The 19,388-nt window shown below is 38.0% G+C and overlaps 1 protein-coding gene across 2 annotated transcripts in view; it reads left to right on the forward strand.

Annotated features, from left to right (window-relative positions):
* Positions 1 to 2,890: 2,890 nt before the first annotated feature.
* LOC128701964 (protein MTO1 homolog, mitochondrial) overlaps positions 2,891 to 19,388 on the forward strand; it is a 29,401-nt gene continuing 12,903 nt past the window's right edge. The window contains exons 1-10 of one of the 2 annotated variants that reach the window (XM_070101424.1): positions 2,891 to 3,624; positions 5,428 to 5,621; positions 6,484 to 6,602; positions 7,722 to 7,878; positions 9,403 to 9,618; positions 10,205 to 10,317; positions 10,973 to 11,118; positions 11,597 to 11,754; positions 12,161 to 12,324; positions 13,222 to 13,393. In XM_070101424.1, the coding sequence (XP_069957525.1) occupies positions 5,438 to 5,621; positions 6,484 to 6,602; positions 7,722 to 7,878; positions 9,403 to 9,618; positions 10,205 to 10,317; positions 10,973 to 11,118; positions 11,597 to 11,754; positions 12,161 to 12,324; positions 13,222 to 13,393 (1,429 nt within the window). In that variant the 5' untranslated portion in view covers positions 2,891 to 3,624; positions 5,428 to 5,437. Of the gene's footprint in view, positions 3,625 to 5,427; positions 5,622 to 6,483; positions 6,603 to 7,721; positions 7,879 to 9,402; positions 9,619 to 10,204; positions 10,318 to 10,972; positions 11,119 to 11,596; positions 11,755 to 12,160; positions 12,325 to 13,221; positions 13,394 to 19,388 lie in introns of those variants that run through there. The other variant, XM_070101425.1, reaches the window with a different exon arrangement.

Below are 19,388 nucleotides of genomic sequence, written 5' to 3' on the forward strand. Positions count from 1 at the left end.
GGTACTGGAGAGGTGCCCGGGTTAAATCCTGGGTACTGGAGAGGTGCCCGGGTTCAATCCTGGGTACTGGAGAGGTGCCCGGGTTCAATCCTGGGTACTGGAGAGGTGCCCGGGTTCAATCCTGGGTACTGGAGAGGTGCCCGGGTTCAATCCTGGGTACTGGAGAGGTGCCCGGGTTCAATCCTGGGTACTGGAGAGGTGCCCGGGTTCAATCCTGGGTACTGGAGAGGTGCACGGGTTCAATCCTGGGTACTGGAGAGGTGCCCGGGTTCAATCCTGGGTACTGGAGAGGTGCCCGGGTTCAATCCTGGGTGCAGGATTATTATTATTATTATTATTATTATTATTATTATTATTATTATTATTATTATTATTATTGTTGTTGTTGTTGTTGTTAAAATAATAATAATAATAATAATAATAATAATAATAATAATAATAATAATAATAATAATGATAATAATAATTTGATGAATGGTTTTGAAAACCGACAAGTTAAAGAATTGAGATACTTATGCAACATATGATAATCTTTACTGAAGCAACGTTTCGCCACACAGTGGCTTCATCAGTCCAATACAAAGTAGAAATGGGTAAGGAAAGGAGAAGTTTGAGGTAATCGGTCCCTCAGCCTGGAATCAATGTGTTCAGTCCATCACTCTTGTAGAAAGTACAGCATAGGGTTAGGTTAGATAAGGTTTGTCAGGAAACAGGACAAGTGTTTCCTGACGCGGCTCTTAGTCAGATGACCCGCCTTTGGAGCTTGTGGTCATCTGACCGAGGCCTTCCGCTGGCTTACCGGTCCCCCCCTTTAAAAATTATGGTCATTTATAGCCATTGTTATTGCAGCACAGGGCCAGAGAGGTGGCTTATATACTGCACTGCAACATCATGGGATCTTGATACAAGGAATTCTTCAACACTTATCCAACCTTTGGACAACAACCTACTTACACTAGTGGAAGGTCCCACTGTGACCCCGCCTTCTCCTGCTTCTACTCACCTGACTGCAGTATATAAGCCACCTCTCTGGCCATGTGCTGTATTATTACTATAACAACGTACATGGTTATCAATGGCCATAATTTTTAAAGGGGTGGACCAGTAAGCCAGCGGAAGGCCTCGGTCAGATGACCACAAGCTCCAAAGGCGGGTCATCTGACTAAGAGCCGCGTCAGGAAACACTTGTCCTGTTTCCTGACAAACCTTATCTAACCTAACCCTATGCTGTACTTTCTACAAGAGTGATGGACTGAACACATTGATTCCAGGCTGAGGGACCGATTACCTCAAACTTCTCCTTTCCTTACCCATTTCTACTTTGTATTGGACTGATAAAGCCACTGTGTGGCGAAACGCTTCTTCAGTAAGTAAGTAAGTAAGTAAGTAAGTAAATTTATTCAGGTATACACAATACAGTTACATAGAATTATCAATAAAGATTTCCATGTGTCTCAATTCTTCAATAATAATAATAATAATAATAATAATAATAATAATAATAATAATAATAATAATAATGTCTCTGGTTCGGACATGTAGAAAGGCTTGGACAAAATAGAATGATTTTGAGAGTGTATAAATCTGTAGTGGAAGGAAGGCAGGGTAAGGGTCGGCCTAGGAAAGGTTGGAGGGAGGGGGTAAAGGAGGTTTTGTGTGCGAGGGGCTTGGACTTCCAGCAGGCATGCGTGAGCGTGTTTGATAGGAGTGAATGGAGACAAATGGTTTTTAGGACTTGACGTGCTGTTGGAGTGTGAGCAAGGTAACATTTATGAAGGGATTCAGAGAAACTGGCAGGCTGGACTTGAGTCCTGGAGATGGGAAGCACAGTGCCTGCACTCTGAAGGAGGGGTGTTAATGTTGCAGTTTTATAACTGTAGTGTAAGTTACAGTGTAGTTATAGTGTAAGTTATAGAATTCCACATGGTGGTTCACACTTACACTCACTCACCCATTTGACCATAAACAGAAATATTAATCTCAATCTTAAAATAATGAATCCTGTGATATTCCAATACTGAAACTATGTATTGTGCCAAAACAAAAACATTCACATTGCTAAACTCACAAGCTAGTATTTAGTCACTTAGCCATAATACCAACTTATCTCATAATTTGTAATATTTTAAAATTAAGAATTAATCTAAGTCTGCCCGAAATGCCTAGCCATGCTAGGTGTTCTAGTGGTACACTCTGTAATTATTATTTTACTACATGTAAACCACACAATAACTAAATTCTGTAAACTCAGCATTGTAATACTTAAAGAGAATAAACATTGAATGTATCAGATGTGAAAATTTAGATATCCACAGATGCAGATGTGTATGAGGATGCCTTACTTATTTAGCGAATGCGGAAGCGGATGTCAGAAATTGTGCGGATGTGGATGCAGATATCCGATACATCACTAGCTGTAAGTGCGCCTCTGGCAAGACAGTGATGGAGTGAATGATGGTGAAAGTTTTTCTTTTTCGGGCCACCCTGCCTTGGTGGGAGACTGCTGATGTGTTAATATTAAAAAGAAATATTTCTGGCTCTCCCGGGAAGCACGACTCAATAAAACATCAACTTTAGTGTCTATGTATCAAAGATTGACAGTTTAATTGTAACTGATTCTCTGTCATCCATAAATGCTCTCAACTCATTAAGCATAAATTGTGGCATGCTTGTGTCAGAAGCCAGACACAGGTATGGTAGGATTGTGGACAGTGGAGTCAGAGTGCACATGCTGTGGATTCCATCTCACATTGGTCTTCAGATGCATGATAGAACTGATAAATTGGCTAAGCTGTATGCTTTCAAAGAGGGAGTAGATTACAATCTTGGCTTGTCAGGTAGTAGTTTGAGAACAATAATACGAAAAGAACTTCAGCTGAATTTTATGGACTTAAGGCTCAGGGAGATTGACACCAGTGAGTCCATCTATCATCATTCTATCATGCAGGAGGAGCCACATGTCTATGGTGCATCCAACAAGATAAGCAGACTCTTGGATGTCACTACCGCCCGGCTCCGGCTGGGTTACAAGTATCTTTGGCAGGTTAAATCACCACCACCAGATGTAGACCAAACGAAATGTAAACTTTGCCAGATGGACTATTGTCACACATTGCGTCATTATGTACTGGAGTGCGATAAAATTAATGAATTTAGAAACAACTCACTCAGAAGTGTTCAAGAAATGGCTAAGTATTTTATCCACAGTGGTATATTACAGACCATTCTGGAGAAATACCCTGACTTTGCTAGCTGTAAATAAAGCATTACCACATGTGTGCATGTGTGTGTGTGTGTGTGTGTGTGTGTGTGTGTGTGTGTGTGTGTGTGTGTGTGAGTATGAGTGTGTGTGTGTATGAGTGTGAGTGTGTGTATGAGTGTGTGTGAGTATGAGTGTGTGTGCGTGTGTGTATGAGTTTGTGTGTGTGTGTGTGTGTGTGTGTGTTTATGTGTGTGTGTGTATGAATTTGTATGTGTGTGTGTGTGTGTGTGTGTGTGTGTGAGAGAGAGAGAGACTCAGCAATCAACATTTGCACCAATAACTCACTACAGTTGTGACCGGGTGTGGAAGTGTGAATTGCTCATTACTCTAAAATTTGTTCATGATTGCAGCCATGTATAAACGTAAGTAACCATTCTTACAGTATTCATTACCTTTGTAACTTGTGAGTTCATTACCTTTGTAACTTGTGAGTTCATTACCTTGTACCTAGTTCAGCCATCAAAACTTTGGAGCCCGGTCCCTGGACCCATTGTGTACCTCTGTAATCTGTAAATACCTTTGTAACTTGTAATGATTGTGACTAGACCTACCTGGAGTTCATTACCTTTGTAAATTGTGAGTTCATTACCTTTGTAAATTGTGAGTTCATTGCCTCTGTAGCTTGCTCAGCTATCAAAACTTTGAGGCCCAGTCCCTGGACCCATTATGTACCTCTGTAATCTTTTGACTACCGCCCACAGGATGGGTATGGGGTGCATAATAAACATATTAAACTAACTACTTAATAATCACAACAACAACAACTACTAATTTTTGTTGTAAGTAAGTAAGTAAGTAAGTAAATTTATTCAGGTATACACAATACAGTTACATAGAATTATCATACTTTGCAGCATATGTGTAGAGAACCTAGGATAACCCAAAAAAGTCAGACAGAGTGACAGGTATACATAAGCACAATTATCATGCATAGTGACACATATGTGTAAATTAACCACCAGGATAACCCAAAAAAACAGATAATGGGTTAATTGTGCTGCTGTAACATTTTTTCCTGAGCTTGTCATAGCATGAGCCAGTTAATAATAATAATAATAATATCTTTATTTACTACAAGTACATATACAAGGTATACAGACCATAGCTGACATCAATGACATACTACTATATAGAAAGTTCCTTGTTATGTAGAGCATTTCCCGTAAATTAGGTCAATTTTGTCCCAGGATGCAACTCACGCCAGTCCACTAACACCCGGGTACCTATTTTACTGATGTGTGAACATGGACAGCAGGTGTCTTATGGAAACGTGTCCAGAGATTCGAACTCCAGACCTGAGTGTGTGAGGCGAGTGCGCTAGTGACCGAGCTACGGGACACCTCGTGAATAAAGCTTCGGAAAGGGAGTAGTGTGATTTCTTGTATGAAAGTGATTAATTTTACCTCTCTTCTAGTATATCTTCTTTTATTGTAACTGCTTTTACATAGTTAAGATGCATACCAATTTTTAAATTCTAAATATAAATAATAATACCACAAGAACCACAATGTAAATAAGTCACTTTGTTTGACATTTTGTGTTATCCTGGGTTCTCAGCACACATGCTGCTATGTATGATAATCTACGTAACTGTGTATACCTGAATAAATTTACTTACTTCGTAGCCTTGAGGCCCGGTGAGAGAGGCTCTTGATCCAAGGAATTGGCTTTATGTTCCTCCTCTTTCCTGGATTAAACATTATTGCCTTCCCACTTGCTGGGTGCTGTGTGACCTCTGTGGGTTTAGTGCTTCCCCACTATAAATGTAATATGGATTATTTACAGAATGGATGGGACTCGAACCCATGGCAAGCCAGACTTAAAAACTTGCCTTATGATATGCAGAGCTTGACAAACCTCCTGGAGAGCAAAATGTTGCCACAATAAAATGTCACGTTAGTTGCACTTGCGTCCTTTTACTTAACGTGTATGACCCCTTGCAGGTTTAGTGCTACCTTTGATTGTAATAATAATAATAATAATAATAATAATAATAATAATAATAATAATATTTGTATAATAACAACAACAACAATAATAATAATAATAATAATAATAATAATAATAATAATAATAATAATAATAATAATAATAATAATAATATTTGTCTGCAGTGTTCCTCCTTTCTTATGTTCTTATGTTCTTATAATATGTCAATTTTTCAGACTCTGAATAATGTTTCGGTGGTGTAGAATAGCAGAGAGAGCGCTTCAGGTGCGTCGGTGCAGTGTATATTCTGCGAAGGAGGTATTTGATGTGGTGGTGGTGGGAGGTGGTCACGCTGGTACTGAAGCCTGTGCTGCCGCCGCCAGGATGGGTGCCACTACACTACTCATCACACACAAAAAATCCACCATAGGTTATTATCAAGTATCATAGGAGACAGAGTACATGCTCCTCGCTTTACAATGGTTTGACTTATGATATTTTGACATTATGATGGTGTGATAGCATTGCACATTCAATACTCTACATTTATTGATAGGATAATTTTTTTTTTTTTTTAACACATCGGCCATCTCCCACCAAGGCAGGGTGACCCAAAAGAAAGAAAAACCCAGAAAGAAAGAAAAAACTTTCACTATCAGTCAACATTTTCACCATCACTCATACATAATCACTGTCTTGCAGAGGCGCCCAGATATGTCAGTTTAGATAGTCACTCCTAACTGCCAATATCCCAAACCCCTCCTTTAAAGGATAAACGTGTGTTCATTTATTTACTTCTTAATACTGGTATTTAGTTTGTTACAGTAATTATTTGTTTATTTACTTATTCAGTGACAGTAGTTATTTATTTACTAATTTATTTATTTATCACACATTCATATTTGTCTTACCATATTTTCAACTTATGATAGGTTCATCAGGATGTAACCCCCATCATGAGTTGAGGAGCACCTACAGTAATGTTCTTTCATATGTTCCTTTACCATATTTGAAAGACAGCACAGTAGACTGTATTCAGTAACATTTCATATTTAGCTATTTACTAAAAACTAACTCTCACTCTGCGATTCATACATTGCCTCCCATTCCCATGCATTATATCACCCCTTGGGTTCAACTCTTTCCCATAAATATTCTCTAACAGTAATAATCACCCACTAATATCAAGAGTTGGTTGTGCAGCATTTCTTCTGAGAACTTATTTTATATAAGTCATTTAAAATTAAGTAAACTGCACAATGTTAAAATAATTAATTTGTTATCACTCGTAGGAGAAATGTCATGCAATCCTTCTTTTGGAGGCATTGGTAAAGGTCACCTGATGAAAGAAGTTGATGCCCTGGATGGTCTTTGTGGTCGGATATGTGATATTTCTGGCGTACACTACAAGGTAAGGAGTTCTACCTTTGAAGAATTGAGACACTTATGCAACACATGGGAATCTTTGTTGAAGAAACGTTTCGCCACACAGTGGCTTCATCAGTCCAATACAAAGTAGAATTGGGTAAGGAGAGGAAAAGTTTGAGGTAATCAGTCCCTCAACCTGGAATCGATGTGTTCAGTCCATCACTCTTCATACAAGAGTGATGGACTGAACACATCGATTCCAGGTTGAGGGACTGATTACCTCAAATTTTTCCTCTCCTTACCCAATTCTACTTTGTATTGGACTGATGAAGCCACTGTGTGGCGAAACGTTTCTTCAATAAAGATTCCCATGTGTTGCATAAGTGTCTCAGTTCTTCAACTTGTCGGTTTTCAAAACCATTCATCAGATGAGTTCTACTTTTATTGTAAACTTCACTGATTTTTAAGCAGGACCTGAGTAAAGTTCCAATTTATAATGAGTATACAGTACTTTGCCCAAAATGCACTGCATACTGGTGCCTTTCTTTTGTGCCTAATAATATTTTATTACATGTAAACTACATTGTGTACTGCATAAAATGGGTAAAAATTTGAATTTGAATTTATAAAATATATGCAAAACATAGTCAGAATTTTCCATTTTAATGAAACTTTTAAAGCTATCATTACCATGTATTTGGCATACACTTAGAATAAAATTTATTGTGGGATATTGTCTCTTCAGCCTCAATGATTAAAGTTGCATACATCTCTCTCAATACCTACCTATCAAAGACACTTTTTCATGATTCATTATTTATTTCATAATTCATTATTAATAAATCATTTTTTTAACACATTGGCTGTCTCCCACTGAGGCAGGGTGACCCAAAACGGAAAGAAATAATTTGACCATCATTCACGCATAATCACTGTCTTCACAGAGGCACCCGGATACAACAGTTCAGATGTCACTCCAATAGCCCAAACTATTATAAAGTGCAAGCATTGTACATCCCACCTCCAGGACTCAAGTCCAGTTAACCAATTTAACTGAATTCCTGAATTTATATCTCAATACTGATTGTGCTAGTTTCTGCAATGTAGAATTGAAAAGATTGATTAAAGTTTCTCGCAGTGTGAATGTTTATTTTGTTTTCAGGTTCTGAATCGTAGCAAGGGTCCTGCTGTGTGGGGTCTGAGGGCACAAATAGACCGAGTGCTTTACAAGAGAAACCTTCAGGAAGAGTTGTTTCAGGTTCCTAATCTTACCATCATTGAAGCATCAGTGGAAGATCTCATGTTAAGACAACACTCAGGTAAGCAAAAAAGTCTGGCAAAATTGTTTTTCTGTTTTTATGCAAATAACAGCTAATGTCTGGCCATGTGTGTGTCAAACTGGTAAAGAATAAAAAGGCATAATACTGTGACTGGAACACTACACAAATAACCTGCACATAGGAGAATGAAGCTTATGATGACATTTTGGTTCGATTTGCGATGAAAATTGTCTTAAGTTTCATTTTCTAATGTGTGGGCTATTTGTGCATTGAAATGTGGTAAATGTTTTGCTCTTTGATAGGATTTATGGTCATTTTTCTCTGTCTGTCTATATACAGTGGCAGGTAAATCTTACACATTTTTGCTTATAATCAATTTACATCTATATTTGTTACTCACAAAATCGTAATGACATGATTGCAAACAAACCATACCACAGGTGGGGTTTGAACCTGTGGTAATATGATGAGTCCTCTAACATTAATACGTACATGTATACAGTCTATTGTATTCTAATAATAATAATTATTGCAGTGTGAGGTTTGTGTCATGATCATATACCAGGCTGAGACCTGTGCTCAGGTCACTGTATATAAGTCTGAGCTTACCATGTGTGTTTGGCAGTTTTACATATACAGTACACAGACACCTTAGAGTGGAGGAGAATCCTTCCTCCGTAAGCCATGGGTCTCGTAAGAATTGACTAAAGTAACGGGAGCAAGGGGCTAGTAACCCCTTTCCCTGTATAAATTACTAAATGCCGGGACCAAGGGGCTAGTAACCGCTTCTCCTGTGTAAATTACTAAATGTAAAAACAAGAAAAACTTTATTTTCTTCTTTTTTGGGTTGCCCTGCCTTGGTGGGAGATGGCTGGTGTGTTAAATGAGAACTGTACCTACATATGCTATGTTTTAAAATTTCATTTTAATGATTATAGTCGGACTTGAGTCCTGGAAATGGGAAGTACAATGCCTGCACTTTAAAGGAGGGGTTTGGGATATTGGCAGTTTGGAGGGATATGTTGTGTATCTTTATACGTATATGCTTCTAAACTGTTGTATTCTGAGCACCTCTGCAACAACAGTGATAATGTGTGAGTGTGGTGAAAGTGTTGAATGATGATGAAAGCATTTTCTTTTTGGGGATTTTCTTTCTTTTTTGGGTCACCCTGCCTCGGTGGGAGACGGCCAACTTGTTGAAAAAAAAAAAAAGCATTATGAAGAATAAAAAGGCACAATACTGCAACTGGAACAATACACAGATAACCCACACATGGGAGAAAGAAACTTATGACAATGTTTCAGTCTAACTTGAACCATTAACTAGTAACTAACACGTGAAGGTAAGGGAGCCCGTATATATATGAGAGGCGGACAGGGACGGGACAGAGAGAGGAGGAAGAAAGGAGGAAGTGGAGATAGTAGTGGTAGAGGTAATACTGGTAGCGGATGTAGTAGTAGATGTAGTAGTTCAACCGAAACACTGTGATAAATTTCTTTCTCCTATGTGCAGGCTATTTGTATACAAGTGTTATGTAATAAGAGCCATATATTTTTTGGAAGATGATCCACAACGATGTGAGTGCTGGGGAGTGCTGTTAGCTGATGGACAGGAGGTCAAGTGCCGCAGTGTTGTCATCACTACGGGAACTTTCTTAAGAGGTGTGATCAATATTGGCTTAGATGTGAGACCTGCTGGCAGACTTGGGGATGCACCGGCCATTGGACTAGCCAACACCTTAGAGAAGCTGCAGTTTAGGCTTGGAAGACTAAAGACAGGTATTCTTTGCTTTTTGTCCTTGTTGATGAGATACAGTAGACACTTCATATAATGAACATCAATATACCAGTCTTCTGCAATAACACAGTACACTGAGTAAATTGTACTTTTCACTCCTTTGTTTTCAATGTTAATTGCAGTATAACTGTAAACTGTGTATACTGTACTATATTAATATACAGAAATGTTTTTTCTGCCATTTTTTAACATTGTTCTGATTTAATGGGCTTTTGGACAGTACCCTTTATTTTTTGGAATACTATCATTTTTGGTCCAGTGCTTTTTAGAAAAAAAATTATTTTAGGTATAGAATGATCCCATCAAGGAATGTAATTTTTAATTCAAGATTATTGACAGTTTAGTGATATAAATAAATGGTTTTGAATGACACTTGTGCAACATTTGGGAATGTTTATTGAACTAGCAAAACATTTCCTCAAAGATTCCCAAATGTTGCACAAGTATCTCATTCTTCAATTACTTTAGTGAATGGATATCATAGGCAGGATGAACATTAACTTTATTCTAGCAGAAGTTCTTCATTTATTCTTATCACAGAGCCTGGTTTTGCTTCCTTCACTGCAGGTACACCACCGAGGATAGCCAAAAATACTATTGACTACTCTCAGTGTAGCTTTCAAGAGCCAGACAATCCACCGGTGCCATTTTCATTCTTGACTCGACAGGTCTGGATTAAGGTCAGTGCAGAATCATTTTTTCTTCAGTGTGATTTGAGTTGGCGCTGGTGCAGATCTCTTGATCTGAGGAATTGTATCCCGCCTCCCCTTCCTCAGTTCAAACCCGATTGACTCACAGAATCGTAATAAACACGATTGCAGACAACCATAGAACAGGCAGGGATTGAACCCATGGCTTATGCACTGGCCTGGAGTTTTAGGACTCACTTGCTGGGGGTTCAATACCTGCCCGTTCCATGGTTTGATGAGTGAGATACATATGCAACAGCTGGGTATCTTTATAGCCATATATAATTTCTATATATTTCTGTATATTGGTAGTTTAAATTTCTATGAGAGGAATGCCATGTACTGATGGTAAGTTAGAATTCAAGATCAACATAGAATGGAAGAACACTGCAGCAGGCCTACTAGCCCATACAAGGCTTGTCCTTCTCAAAGCCAACCATTCCCACCTACCTATTTGTCCAACCTTTTCTGAAAGCTACCCAAGAATTTGTTGCAATACCTTAGGGCTTAGGTACTAATCAAACCCAGTCCTTCTTACTCATATATACAGCATTTGAGTGAATTTTACTGCAAATGTTCGAACATATCAGAAACATTTGCTAACAGTGTACAAGACAAAGCCATTTACAAAATATTGTTCTTTCAGCCTGAGGAGCAGTTATTGTGTTACATGACACACACGAACCCAGAGGTAGAGAAGATTGTTAGAGATACGCTCCATTTAAATCGACATGTTCAGGAGGAGACTAATGGGCCACGTTACTGCCCTTCCATTGAATCGAAGGTTTTAAGGTAAGAGAAACTGGGAGTATCCAAGGAAATATAAAGAGCAATTCACAACTAACCCACTGTTGAAAGTAGAAGTTTCACAACTAACCCACTGTTGAAAGTGGAAGTTTCACAACTAACCCACTGTTGAAAGTGGAAGTTTCACAACTATGTATGCATACTTGTCAGAGAGCCTGTCATAAGTCCAAGTCATAGGTAAACAAGTACGTCACTAAGTGAGGAGAGGCTGTATAATGCGATCCTTTATTGATCATGTTTGGCCCACATATTAGGTTTTATCAGGTCACAAACTGATCTGAGGATTGCATTATGCTTCATTTGTGCCTATTTTTCCATGGTATCCAATTTTTGTAAGAAGGATTGATTGTTTAGAGTGAGTACTTAGGTGTATGATGAAAAATATATGCTAAATGCTGGAAAATTCTCAATTAACCAAATTATACATTGTTGTATTCTATTATTGAAATAGTGTTCATGTCAGATTTTCAGGTCGTGACCACCAGGTGTGGCTTGAGCCAGAAGGTTTAGACTCTGGTCTGGTGTATCCTCAAGGTTTGTCCTGTACAATGCCTCCTGAGTACCAACAAGCCTTGCTCTGCTGCATACCTGGACTACAGCGCTGTGAAATGGTTACTCCAGGTACCATCGTATAGTTTTTATTTTTTTTTTTCATATTACAGGTGTGTCTTGCTTTATGCAGGAGATGAGTTCCAGACCCACAGCAACTGTACAAAGTTCAGTCACACCATCAACACCTAATTCTCTTCAAAGCCTAAGAGAAGCTGTGAAGTGCTTCCTAACAGTGAAAAAAGTGCTAATTCTTCATTTAGTGTGCATAATTTATCAATTAAACTTTATCGTAGGTATGTATGTAAACAAAAAACTACTTATATATATAGGGTTTGCTACTATCCATGGTTTTAGGTATCCACTGAAGGTTTTGGAAAGTATCCCCTGTGGATATGGGGACACTGTTGCATTGATGTTATGCTTTAATCTGTAACATCATAACTGTTTTATTGCTAGTTTGCTTCTCCCAAAACAGGCTATGGTGTGGAATATGACTACGTTGACCCACGCGAGCTGACCCCCCAGCTGGAGACTAGTCGTATCTCCAGCCTCTTCCTGGCTGGACAGATCAATGGAACCACTGGTTATGAGGAAGCTGCAGCACAAGGAATTGTGGCTGGGATAAATGCTGCTGCGAAGGTATTGTCAACACCAAGACTGTCTTATAAGTGTACATTGTGTATATGCAGCATGCTTGTGCGGAAGTACGTTTTTAGCAGACAGTTTGCCTGACAGTTTTGAGAAGTGCTAGAGTAGTGTTTGTAAAGTGATGCCCCTTGCTATACTGCCAAAAGCATAAAAGATTGGCTAAATGATTGTGAAATTCCACACTTCAATGACTGGCCTGGTAAATCACTGGACTTATATCCAATAGAAAACATTTGGGATCTTATTAAGCAAAAGCTTCATGGTATGGATGTGTCCTCTAATCTCAAAATCTTGAGTGCCATGAAGCAGGTGTGGGGGTATTGACTATCTTCATAAGTTAGCCTTATCAGTGCCTAAGAGACGTAAGCAGTGTATTAAGAGGAAGGGTAATCCTACGAAATACTAGTCTAGGTGAGGAATCCTTAAATATTTCAATATTATTATTTTTAAAACGATAATTTCTGGTGTTCTCTTTATCTGTGCAGTCCTGCCTTGGTGGGATACGACCAGTTTGGTGAAAAAACAAAATTACAAATACTGTTCTTGTTAAATGTTTAGCATAATGCTACATCTGGAAGCTTACCAAAAAATCATATTGTGAAATAAAATTTCTTTTCTGTTGTTGACACATTTCCATTCACAATGTGCAATAGTCATTAGCTTATATTTAGTAAATCTGTATATATTATTTGCTTCATGTTTTGTATCAAATATCTTTTGTTTAATGTTCACTTAGTTACCTCACTCTTTGTATACTTCTTATTACATGTAAACTACATTTTGTATACTGCATGAAGCTGCCTGTGCTGTACAAGACCTGGACTTTATGCAGTTTCAACTTGTTTATCGTATGCAACATTAAGGTGAATCACTGCCACTTCCTGACAGGCTTTGAATAAGGAGAGCTTCACTGTGGACCGGACTGAGGGTTACATCGGTGTCTTGATTGATGATCTCAGTACTCAGGGCACATCAGAGCCTTACCGCATGTTTACTTCACGTGCAGAGTTTAGACTGCAACTTAGGCCAGACAATGCTGATCTTCGACTTACAGAAAAGGGTTTGTAACATATTGTAGTACATGTGCTATGTAATCACTTATTAGTTGCAAGCATTGTAGTTATCACAGCACCTGTTGTTTATAACTACAGCATCATTTATAATTTTATTTTTTTAACATGTCGGCCATCTCCCACCCAGGCAGGGTGACCTAAAAAGAAAGAAAAAACTTTCCTCATCATTCAACACTTTTACCATCACTTATACATAATCACTGTCTTTGCAGAGGTGCTCAGATACGACAGTTTAGATGTCCCTCCAAACTGCCAATATCCCACATAAACTTAATATAGTTCCATGATTTTGGAGTGTTGTTTAGCAGTGAAAGAATTTGTTGGTAGCGAATAATGGTGAAATTGTTTCTTCTTTTTTAGGTCATCCTACCTCAGTGGGAGACGGCTGGCTTATTAAAAAAAAAAAAAAGAGTAGGTTGGTAGACAATAACCATTCAGGAAAAATGGTTGTTGCATATTGTATAAGTGTATGTTTTGCACTTTGGCAGTTTTTGCTTTTCTTGTCTTGTTTCGTTCATGAACAAATAAGAAGGCAAGTAAATCTTATTAATTTCCATTTATATTCAACATATATTTTTCTTCCTTGTTTCTTAATTTTTATTCCTGTAATATGGTACAGTATTTCTTTTTTAATTTAGGTCTGGCCTAAGACTAGGCTATGGAGGCAATAACCCCAGAACCTTGAACCCCTTGACTGTCGCAACCCCCAATCCTGAGGTGTCTCCTGGTGTCGCAAAATTTAAAAAAAAAAATTATTTTTTCTATGAAATGATAGAGAATCTTTTCCCGATTGTAATGACACCAAAAAAAACGAAATTTGATGGAAAACTGACGGAATTACGCTCTCGCAAAGTTAGCGACCTTGGCGATATTTACAAATCTGCGATTTCACCCACTTTGAGCCCTATTTTCGGCTAATTCCATTGTTCCAGTCGACCAAACTCATAGCTATTTCTTTAGAACTCCATTTTTTCTATCAATTGAGTACAAGAAACTGCCCATTTACCAATCTCAACTACCCAATAACGTGGTCAGAAATTTGCAATTTGGCCAATTTCACGAAAATTAAAAAAATGACGATTTCAAAATAAGATCCAGAATAAACAATGCAGACATTCCTGGCTCTAAAATAACATTTTCTTTGTTAATCAGTCATGTCTCCAGGCCCCTCTGATGTTACTCTTGCTTTCTATTTTGAATTTTTATTCAAACAAAAAATAGATTTACTATTATGCAGACTACTCCAATACTGTAATAATTGTATAAATAACATCAACCCATTCATGACTGTATATTAGAATGGCTAGTTGGACATTTATTGGACAATGATATCATTTGTTTACTTTTAAACATCGGCAAAAATCAAACATTTCCCCTACTTTGAGCTCCATTTCCAGGTTCTTTATATAGTAAAATCAATCAAAATCATCTCTTTTTCTGTAGTATGTTTTCCATTCTATCAAATGAGACCAAGAAAACGAGAATACAACCATAAATACTATACGAAAATAGACCACAAAGTCGGCATTTTAATTAAAAAAAATGGCCAGTTTTTTTTTCTCATTATGCACTGCATGCTCCAGGATTTTTTTTATATGGTGCACACTGACCACACAGACCCATTCTCTCACATGTGGGCCTACCAGCTTTCTCCTTCTTGATTTGACGCCGCTAGAGTTTATGAGTATATATACGTCAAACACGGTACCTCGTAAGACATATATATACGGCCATGACAGTCAGAGGGTTAACAGACAAGACAGAACATTAGGTCGACAGAGAAGAGCCATCCAGAAAGTTACTTCCATCTCTTGTTTGAATATGAAACAGAAGTCTGTTAAATGTTTTGCACTCTGGCGGTATTTCTCATCTTTTCAGTCTCGTCAGCATTGCAAAACAGAAGTCTGTTAAATGTATAATACATACAATTTTCTTTATGTACCCTTCAAAAGGGGTGCCTTGATAGTATGAAGGGCTCTTGATCTAAAGAAATGGAGCTATGCTCTCCTTTTTATGGATTGTCCCCTCAAGAGAGGTTCCTTGATGCTGGTGAGAGGCTCTTGTTATAAGGCAATTAACCTCTAATCCAATTACTTGGATCAAACCTGAAAGCCTTCCATTTCTCCAGGTGCTGTATGACCCTATGGGTTTAGCAGCTCCTTTGAATGCAATAATAATAATAATGTACAATTTCTAGGGTTTTAGCAGTTTCCCTTGAATGTAATAATAATAATAATAATAATAATAATAATAATAATAATAATAATAATAATAATAATAATTAGGTAGTAGGTTGGTAGACAGCAACCGCCCAGGGAGGTACTACTGTCCTGCCAAGTGAGTGTAAAACGAAAGCCTGTAGTTGTTTTACATGATGGTAGGATTGCTGGTGTCCTTTTTTCTGTCTCATAAACATGCAAGATTTCAGGTACGTCTTGCTACTTCTACTTACACTTAGGTCACACTACACATGCATGTACAAGCATATATATGTATATATACACATCCCTCTGGGTTTTCTTCTATTTTCTTTCTAGTTCTTGTTCTTGTTTATTTCCTCTTATCTCCATGGGGAAGTGGAACAGAATTCTTCCTCCGTAAGCCATGCGTGTTGTAAGAGGCGACTAAAATGCCGGGAGCAATATAAATTACTAAATTTAAAAAGAGAATCTTTCGTTTTTCTTTTTTGGGCCACCCTGCCTTGGTGGGATACGGCCGGTTTGTTGAAAAAAAAAATAATAATAATTAGGTAGTGGGTTGGTAGACGGCAACTGCCCAGGGAGGTACTACCGTCCTGCCAAGTGAGTGTAAAATGAAAGCCTGTAATTGTTTTACACAATGGTAGGATTGCTGGTGTCCTTTTTTCTGTCTCATGAACATGCAAGATTTCAGGTATATCTTGCTACTTCTACTTACACTTAGGTCACACTACACATACATGTACAAGCATATGTATGTTGAATTAGACACATGTGCAACTCTTGGGTATCTTTATTGAGGAAACGTTTCGCCACACAGTGGCTTCATCAGTCCATACAAAGGAGAAACTTGAAGAACAGGAGGAGAATGAGGTAATCAGTCCCTCAGCCTTGAGTCGATGTGGTCAGTCCATCAATCTTGGGATCTTAATACTTGGGAATTCTTCACTTGCCTAACCCTTGGGCACGACCTACTTCCACATTGGACAAATGTGACACCACCTACGACTGCTGCCCCTCACCTGTCTACGGTTTATAAGCTGCTTCTCCGCTCATATGCCGTATTCTATTCAAGATTGATGGACTGACCACATCAACTCAAGGCTGAGGGACTGATTACCTCATTCTCCTCCTGCTCTTCAAGTTTCTCCTTTGTATGGACTGATGAAGCCACTGTGTGGCGAAATGTTTCCTCAATAAAGATACCCAAGAGTTGCACATGTGTCTAATTCAACAACATGTCGGTTCTCTGAACCATTCATCTACAAGCATATGTATACACATACCTCTGGGTTTTCTTTTATTTTCTTTCTAGTTCTTATTCTTGTTTATTTCCTCTTATCTCCATGGGGAAGTGGAACAGAATTCTTCCTCCGTAAGCCATGCGTGTTGTAAGAGGTGACTAAAATGCCGGGAGCAAGGGGCTAGTAACCCCTTCTCCTGTATAGATTACTAAATTTAAAAAGAGAAACTTTTGTTTTTCTTTTTTGGGCCACCCTGCCTCAGTGGGACATGACCAGTGTGTTGAAAGAAAGAAAATACTGTAATAATAATAATAATAATAATAATAATAATAATAATAATAATAATAATAATAACAGAAATGTTAAAAGCAGGGGGGGATATAGTGTTGGAGTGGTTGGTACTTTTGTTTAACCCTTTGACTGTTTTGGTCGTATATATACGTCTTACGTGCCAGTGTTTCAGACGTATATATGCTCAATAATTCTAGCGGCTTCAAATCAAGCGAAAGAAAGCTGGTAGGCCCACATGTGAGAGAATGGGTCTGTGTGATCAGTGTGCACCACATAAAAAAAATCCTGCGGCACACAGTGCGTAATGAGAAAAAAAAAAACTGATCGTTTTTTTGGATTAAAACGCCGACTTTGAGGTGTATTTTCCTATAGTATTTATCGATGTATTTGCGTTTTCATGGTCTTAGGTGATGAAATGGAAAACATATTACAGAAATAGAGATGATTTTCATTACTTTGACGATGAAAACGACCTTGAAACTGAGCTCAAAGTAGCGGAAATGTTTGATTTTTACCAATGTTCAGGAGTAAACAAATCACACCACACGTCCAGTACACGTCAACTGGGGAGTCTAATATTCTTTCACTAGTGCACTGATATTATTTATACCATTTTTACAATAATGCAGTAGTCTGCATAACAGTAAATTTTGTATTTTTTTGTATGAATAAAAAATCAAAATAGAAAGCAATAATAATATAAGAGGGGCCTAGAGATGTGACTAATGAACAGAGGATATGTTATTTTAGTGCCAAGAATGTCTACCTTGTTTATTCTGGACCCTATTTTGAAATTGGCATCTTTTTTAGTTTGCGTGAAATTGGCCAAATTGCCATTTTCTGACCACAATATTGGGTAGTCCAAATTGGTAAATGGGAGGTTTCTTGTACTCAGCTGATAGATAAAATGGAGTTCTAAGGAAATAGCTATGAGTTTGGTCAACTGGAACAAAGGAATTGGCTGAAAATATGGCTCAAAGTCGGCGAAATCGCCGATACGCATATGTCGCCGAGACCGCTAACTTTGCGGGAGCGTAATTCCATGAGTTTTCGACCAAATTTCAAACTTTTGGTGTCATTACCATCGGGAAAAGATTCTCTATCATTTCATAAGAAAAAATAATTTTTTTTTTTCAAAAATTTAGTGACATAGAATGACAGTTTCAGAAAGGGGCATGAAACAGTCAAAGGGTTAATAAATGTATGAAAGAGGGGAAGGTACCTAGGGATTGGCAGAGAGCATGTATAGTCCCTTTATATAAAGGGAAAGGGGACAAAAGAGACTGTAAAAATTATAGAGGAATAAGTTTACTGAGTTTACCAGGAAAAGTGTACGGTAGGGTTATAATTGAAAGAATTAGAGGTAAGACAGAATGTAGGATTGCGGATGAGCAAGGAGGTTTCAGAGTGGGTAGGGGATGTGTAGATCAAGTGTTTACATTGAAGCATATATGTGATCAGTATTTAGATAAAGGTAGGGAAGTTTTTATTGCATTTATGGATTTAGAAAAGGCATATGATAGTGTGGATAGAGGAGCAATGTGGCAGATGTTGCAAGTATATGGAATAGGTGGTAAGTTATTAAATGCTGTAAAGAGTTTTTATGAGGATATTGAGGCTCAGGTTAGGGTGTGTAGAAGAGAGGGAGACTACTTCCCGGTAAAAGTAGGTCTTAGACAGGGATGTGTAATGTCACCATGGTTGTTTAATATATTTATAGATGGGGTTGTAAAGGAAGTAAATGCTAGGGTGTTTGGGAGAGGGGTGGGATTAAATTATGGGGAATCAAATTCAAAATGGGAATTGACACAGTTACTTTTTGCTGATGATACTGTGCTTATGGGAGATTCTAAAGAAAAATTGCAAAGGTTAATGGATGAGTTTGGGAATGTGTGTAAAGGTAGAAAGTTGAAAGTGAACATAGAAAAGAGTAAGGTGATGAGGGTATCAAATGATTTAGATAAAGAAAAATTGGATATCAAATTGGGGAGGAGGAGTATGGAAGAAGTGAATGTTTTCAGATACTTGGGAGTTGACGTGTCGGCGGATGGATTTATGAAGGACGAGGTTAATCATAGAATTGATGAGGGAAAAAAGGTGAGTGGTGCATTAAGGTATATGTGGAGTCAAAAAACGTTATCTATGGAGGCAAAGAAGGGAATGTATGAAAGTATAGTAGTACCAACACTCTTATATGGGTGTGAAGCTTGGGTGGTAAATGCAGCAGCAAGGAGATGGTTGGAGGCAGT

The sequence above is a fragment of the Cherax quadricarinatus genome, chromosome 77 (genome assembly GCF_038502225.1).
Source record: "Cherax quadricarinatus isolate ZL_2023a chromosome 77, ASM3850222v1, whole genome shotgun sequence".
Lineage (NCBI taxonomy): Eukaryota > Metazoa > Arthropoda > Malacostraca > Decapoda > Parastacidae > Cherax > Cherax quadricarinatus.